Raw genomic sequence first — 6,837 nt, forward strand, 5'->3', positions numbered from 1 at the left:
TTTTATATTCCAATCCTTAGTCTATTTCTGCAAGACGTGGGAGGGCCTGGAACAGGCAAAGCGGGAGCACAAATCTGAAACTCCCACATCTCGAGTGAGACTATTTCAGAGTGATTATCTCACTTGTTCTTAGCAGAAATTCCATCTGGAAGCTGAGAAGTCCTTCCCAGTGAAACCTGCCAAAAAAGTTTCCTTTTTTTTTTCCCCACTGAAAGCAACTTTAAGTAAAATTGCTCACCAGTTGCAATTGAGAATTTGATTCGAGTCTGTTCAAGCTAATGGACAAGTTCCTGTTGTCACAGTCTGGCTTCGGCCCAGGCCTTTGATGCTTCTTTTTTATAGCAAAAGCAGGAAAAGAAAGGAAAACAGGTTAAGGCTTTAATCTGATGACAAGAATAGTGACATAATTGTGATCAATAGTTAATTAGAATTCCCCCATGTCATGTGTATAACGTGAAGAAAAAAAAAACAAACTAATTTGCAACAACCTTGTCGTTAGAACTGTCCATTTTAATGATGCAGTGAAATGCCAAAGTTAAGACTCAATAGCCTTGGTGACTATTAATCAGGTATTCTTTATCGCAGCGCCGGGCGCACAGGGGATTGGTCCACCTAACGCGCACGCCGACTGATTTAGATGTGCAGCTTAAACACATACTCTGGATGCATATTCACTAGTTTTCCAAGACATGATTACTTATTCATTAACTCATTATTACAGGTTACTGCCCACTCCCGCATGCACACTAGAGTCTCCCGGTGGTCTTCAGAGACATCTGGTGGTCGTTTACTTCCTCCACTCCTCTTCATCGTGACCTTCTGGGTGAACTGCAGGCCTCTGCTCTACTTCTTTATCCTTGCTGGTGCATCAAAAGTGTTAGCTTTGACTAGTCTCTGCAGTCCTCAGTAACCCTGGGCCCCTCGTTTTGAGAGATAAGCTTCTACTACAAGGTTATGTTGTCCTAAAGCAGTCTTTCTTAAAAAATAGGAGATAAGTTCTGACATTTAGCACTACAACTGTTGCATCTGCTCTTTGTACAGCCTTAAAGCACCCAGTCTCCTAAATTAAGCTCCTCCTTCAATTAGTTTACAGCTTTAATACACCCAACCCTACTTCATTAAGGATGACGGCTCATCTCAAAAGCCCGGTTTTTGCCTGGGTGTGTTTCTGAACGGCGTGAGCGGGGCTCCTGAACGGACCTCCGGCTCGGAGGTTTGGGGGCTCATGGAGACGCCGCGTTCGGACTCCCTCCGGGCGGCTCCCTCCCCAGGAGCGGCGGACGCTCGGCGGAACCGCGGATCTGCCGAACCCGGCACCCGCAGGTCGCCAGGGCGGCCCTCCCTGCCGTGACGTCAGCCGCCGCGCCCTCGGAAGCGGAACTCGCCCGACGGACAGCCCTTACCCCCCGTGACGTCATGCGCCGCCCACCGCTGACGGCTCCTCACGACACCGCCCGGCCGAGCGGCTGGGCCGCTGAACGTCACTCGCTACGTCATTTCTGCATCCGGAGCGGCAGCCCTTCTAGCCGGGTGCGCTCAGAGGGGCCTCTATGGTGAGAGGCCGGGGCGCGGAGTCGGTGGCGCCGTGCCGCCCCGCTCGGTGAGGGCGGCTGGAGCCCCGCCGCCCGGCCGGGCCCGGCCCTGCCCGAGGGGCCTCGCGGGGAGCGGCAGCCATGAGCGTCGCGGAGCGGCCTGAGGAGAAGGAGGAGGCGGCGGCCAGCCCCGGGCGGCCGCTGGGTACGTGAGGGGCGGCCGGGCTGGGCGGGAGGCGGGTGCGGGGAGGCCTGAGGAGGGAGCTGGGGCTGGGGCCGCCCCGCGCCCCGGTCAGAGCGCCGTGTCCCGGGCCGCTGGGAAACGGGGCCTCGGCTCCAGCGCCCGCCCCCGCGGGGGGCCCCACGGACGGGTTCGCTCGGGAACGAAGCGCGTGTCGCCGTCGTCGCTTTCCCGTGTGCGGAGGGGCCTACAGGTGAAAGGGTTTTGTCTTCCAAGAGCTCTGCACGCAATAAATGCTCACAGCTTGCCATGACGAAATTCACTGTAACTGTTAACTAACTCTTGCAAACTTCTGGAGTTCAGCGTGTGGTGGCTTAACGAGGTCTTGGTGTGTTTTGAGTGACAGACCGTCATTTGGTGGGCCTAGATTTATTCTCTGACTTCGAAAGTAGAGGGTGGGGGTGTGTTAATGTTCAGGTATTCTTGGTGCATGCCAAGAACAGCTGATACTGCCCCTTTTTTTCCTCAGTAGACTGAAGTACTTGGTTTGGGTTTTTATATTATATATCTTTGGAATGCTCCATTTCTCTCTTTCTATACTCCTGGTGTTCAGATAAAACTGTTCACCAGGAAGATCATGATGTAGGACTGGGAATAAAGGAGGGATAAAGACGGGGAGGAAAAAGGAAGCACAGTTTAGTTGATAAAGTGCAAAGAATTATAACTTCGGTGTTGAAATGCTTTTAATTTTTAAACAGGAAAATATAGTTGCTCTGGGTGAAACTTGGAAGTGCGTGCTGACCTCTCACATTCAGCCTTGCTGTTCTTTGGCATAGGTCCTAGTGATGCATCTCCAGATGAAGGAGTAGTAGAAGATCTGCCTTTAATAGATGAGAAAGCTGTGGAGCAGCTAACTGAAGGATTGATTTCTCATTATCTGCCTGATCTTCAGCGATCAAAATCAGCACTACAGGAACTTACGTAAGCAAATTGTTAAAACCCACTTCTTATATATGCATACTTTGTCACTTTTTTTCATTATAATGTTCTGGCTACCCTTAACTGGAATATAGTTTATTGTAGCATTTCTGTGTTCTGACTGTAGCATCCTGAATAGTTAAGTGATTTGTGGGAGTACTGGGGGGTGTATAAGCTGCAGTGCAGCCTATCAGAACTTTGACTGAAGAATGTACAATGCTAGAATGCTAAAACCCCCTAAGCCAGGTATAGCAGAAGATATGTAGACTTCTTAAATACTTTTTCGCTTTTGTAGTGGAAATTCTGCTGAAAGCTGGATTTATGTTGCTTGCAGGGATGCAGTTCATATTCAGGGCAGCCTGTAGTCTGGTATATTGTTTGTTGTCCAGTCTCTCAACTGTGTTGCAGAATTAATTAGGGAGCTAAATGGGTAATAATTCTTTGTACGTTGGCATCTCACCAATAACTGAGAATAGTTTATTTCAGATTGGATCTGCCATGGATGCAAAGATACTGGAAAGGGCTTTACAGAGATCCATCTCAGGTTTTGCAGGGTACATTGGTTTGGGTTTCACGATGCATGATGTGCTTATGATGCATCCTTATGATGCTGCTGCCAAGGACAGCCTGTGTCTGGGAAGACTTCAGCTGATTTGTGGGGGTTGGAAGATCCTTAATAAGCACCAAGAATCCATGCAAGTTCTATACAGAAATAGCTTAGTCTTGCAGCATGACACAGAGGCAACTGAGTGGAAAGTCAAGAGCTAATTGTTTTTCCCTTCATTCAACCTGAAGTGTTTACTCACTGCAACCTGCAGAGTGCCTGTTCAGGGTTTTTGGATATTCATCGTGGGTATCTTATCATGCTGTATGATGCCAGCTGAATTTGTGCGTGCTCAGCTGGGATTTTTCTAAAACCATTTACTCATGTCTTTGTTGAAATCGCCTAGCAATGCATAAAAGGAATCTGATATTGGGAAGGGTATATTTGTATTGTTTTGATCAAAAGTAGTATTTGTTTAAAGGGCTGGTTGAAAAGCACATGTGCTGCTTTATTGTCGTTTTATGCTTTTTTGTTTGTTTGTTTCAGACAGAACCAAGTAGTATTACTGGAAACATTAGAACAAGAAATTGCAAAATTCAAAGAGTGTAACTCCATTCTTGATATCAATGCTTTGGTAAGTACTATAAATATGTTTTTAAATATCTACTAGTGTAGATTTTCTAGCTCAAGCATTAATAGCAACTTGCAGATTTTCCTTGTTCTTAATGACCTACAGGAAGAGAACCAACCAGTTCAGATATTCCAGACAAATTGTTGATGGAGAGGGTGCAGAACCAGCATATTTCCCTTAAATAGGAAGGGCACTGGGAAGAAAGAGCAGGCTCAGTCAGCCAGTGGTAGTAAGTTTAGTTGTTCAAAACCAGTAGCTGAAGCAAATGTATGCCACTTTTTGGTAAGACTGAGGCTGCAATGTGAGCTCTGTGCACCTCTCCAGACTAGCAGGAAGGGTCCATGAAACGCTGCTATATGGTGCCTAAAATGGTAATTTTTTTATTCTGTTTAATGAATCTTAATTCGGTAGATTACTGGGTGTACCTGTTGAGATATGGTAGTTTTCTATATTAATACATGTAATATATAAATTTTATGTATATAACTTGAACATATTTAATCCGTTGTCAAACTGTTCTGGGAATCACTATGTTTTTGATGGTGTTTTTGCTGTGCAACTTTATAAAACAGCTATTCCTATGTGAGAGTCACTGCTTTACACTTTGGCTTTTTTTTTTTTAGTTTTCAGAAGCTAAACACTATCACAACAAGTTAGTGAATATTAGAAATGAAATGATGATGCTCCATGAGAAGACATCAAAGTTAAAAGTGAGTGGGATAAATATTTTTACTTTCCAACATAGAAATCAATAATACATAACTAAATATTTAACTCTTATTTTGAATGCGTGCTGAAAGTTCTGCTTAAGATATAATCTTCAATTCTTTTCTTAAATGGATCTTTTCAGTAGCGCCAAACCGCGTATGTTTTTTAAACTTTCGCTTACTCCTACTTGTGCTCACGCAATTTATGTATCTGAACTTGTAGTGAATCTCAATGTCATCATCATGTTTAGGTGGTATAAGAATCATGCTTTGTTCTGTCATTTAATCCAGTCCATTCCAGCAAGTTCTTTGTTGTTTCAGTTTCTCTGCTTTTTTAATGAGAACCACATTGTCACAAATATAAGAATTTCTCCTTCTATTCAATGTAATATGAAGTGGCATAAGTTCACTGACGTCATGCTGTGTAGGCAATCTCTGGTTACGTTCTGACAGGATTGGTCCTTTGGTATGTTCAACAAAAGGATTTTCTCCTGGAGGCAATAAATTGCACAGTACGCACCTTGTTTGGTATATACGAAGGACAACCTTTAGTGAGACTGAAAGGAATTGGTTTGTATTTTCCCTGTGCAGATCACAGACTTGCTGTTTCTGAACAGTAAGGTGGAAGTGGAAGGGAAGAAGAAAAAATCAGTAGTTTATACAACATTCAGTCATAAGCAGGGTGGACTGGAGAAGAGGATGTTAAGAGAACGGGAGGGATTTTGTTTGTAAGTCCAACTTAAATTCAGCTGTAAAACTTACAATCATTTTCTTGTCTTTTTCTGTTTAGAAAAGAGCACTTAAGCTGCAACAGAAGAGGCAGAAGGAAGAACTAGAACGAGAACAGCAACGTGAGAAGGAGCTTGAAAGAGAAAAGCAGTTAACAGCAAAACCTGCTAGGAGGACGTGAAAGCTGAGCGTGCAACGACTTGTCCAAATTAATCGTTTCTGCATTCTCTGGAATTAAGGCAGATTTTGCCTCAACTGGGCTATAGCTGTTACTAGCAACAGTCTACTCTATGATATTATAAATTCCAGAATGGTAATAATAGGGTTGGTAACATTCAAATGTTTTCATTTCAGCCATTCAAGTTGCCTTCTTTTGTAATGCTATGCAGTTTGATATTATTATAATGTAAGTTAATTTTTTTTTATATATGTATATAGGAGAACTTGAGCATCACAGTTTTAAATAACTACCCATTTTTTTCATCCGTTCTTCTGGTGTTTAGAATTCTGAGAGATATTTGGTGACTGGTGTACATCTCTTTCAGACAAAATACAGAATACTAGTTAAAGCTCTGTTCTCATCCCTGGATTTCAGTGGCTGCCTATTTCACTGAAACTGCTTTGATTCAGGGAGTTGGGATTTCTTTTCGATGCCCTGGTTCATAAATACTGACTTTTAGTGCAGCCTTAGTTTGGTCCATCTCAAATGAACTGAAGAAGCTTCCAAGGCACTTGCCTGAAAGCTCACTTCATTGCAGCAGTCTCGCGCTCTTTTTTTTTTTTTTTTTTTGTCACAAAGTAACTTAAGAACTGCTTTAAAGTAACTGCTGAATAATTTCCCAGCTGAACTGGTTGGGGTGTGGGGAAGTGGAACACTAAAGATTCTCAGAACTGATGTGTGCACAATACAAAGATTAATGAATTTGTGCTTCCACAAACATTTGAGTCAAACCAGGGAACTGTTGCCTCTGAAGTGGTTCAACAGGAAGACTGTGTTGTCTAAGCAGATTTCTGGGTGATTAGAAGTTGTAGTTTCTTCATTTTGTGTGACAAAATAAAACACAATCAAAAATAACCAATTTCCACTTCATGTGCAATTCAGTTACCTGTAGGAGAAACTACTGCATCTAGGTTTTTTCTTTAACAAGTAATTCTTTTGCACTCTGGGGCTACATATGAGACTTTTTGTTACGCTGTCCTCACCCAAATTGATGATCAACAGTGTATACTGATGTTAAATGTCGAATGGAGGTTGATATCCATTTCTTTGAATGTAATTACTTTCTTGCAGCGCTTGGTGTGGACTCCCATTCAAATGAATGTACATGTTGTCTAGACTGGTAAAAGAGCTTTAAAGTATTTGTTCCTACAGTCTAACAGACTAGTTATTTCATATCTGTATTGTTTTTTAAGCAGTCATGTAAGTGCTGTGTTTTGACGTAAGATGAAGATGACGTTTTCCATAAAATACGTATGGTAAGGCATCAGAGGGGCACAGTCAATTTTACTTTTTCTTCCATTTTAGATGATTTACA

At 43.1% G+C, this 6,837-nt stretch overlaps 1 protein-coding gene across 1 annotated transcript; it reads left to right on the forward strand.

Moving 5' to 3' along the window:
* The first annotated feature begins 1,412 nt into the window (after nucleotides 1-1,412).
* BLOC1S6 (biogenesis of lysosomal organelles complex 1 subunit 6) lies at nucleotides 1,413-5,875 on the forward strand. The gene is made up of 5 exons (XM_063347145.1): nucleotides 1,413-1,737; nucleotides 2,550-2,694; nucleotides 3,782-3,869; nucleotides 4,490-4,576; nucleotides 5,364-5,875. The coding sequence occupies exons 1-5, from the start codon at nucleotides 1,674-1,676 to the stop codon at nucleotides 5,481-5,483; spliced, it is 504 nt and encodes a 167-aa protein (XP_063203215.1). The 5' UTR covers nucleotides 1,413-1,673; the 3' UTR covers nucleotides 5,484-5,875.
* The last annotated feature ends 962 nt before the right edge of the window (nucleotides 5,876-6,837 follow it).

The sequence above is a fragment of the Chroicocephalus ridibundus genome, chromosome 9, assembly GCF_963924245.1.
Source record: "Chroicocephalus ridibundus chromosome 9, bChrRid1.1, whole genome shotgun sequence".
Taxonomy (NCBI): domain Eukaryota; kingdom Metazoa; phylum Chordata; class Aves; order Charadriiformes; family Laridae; genus Chroicocephalus; species Chroicocephalus ridibundus.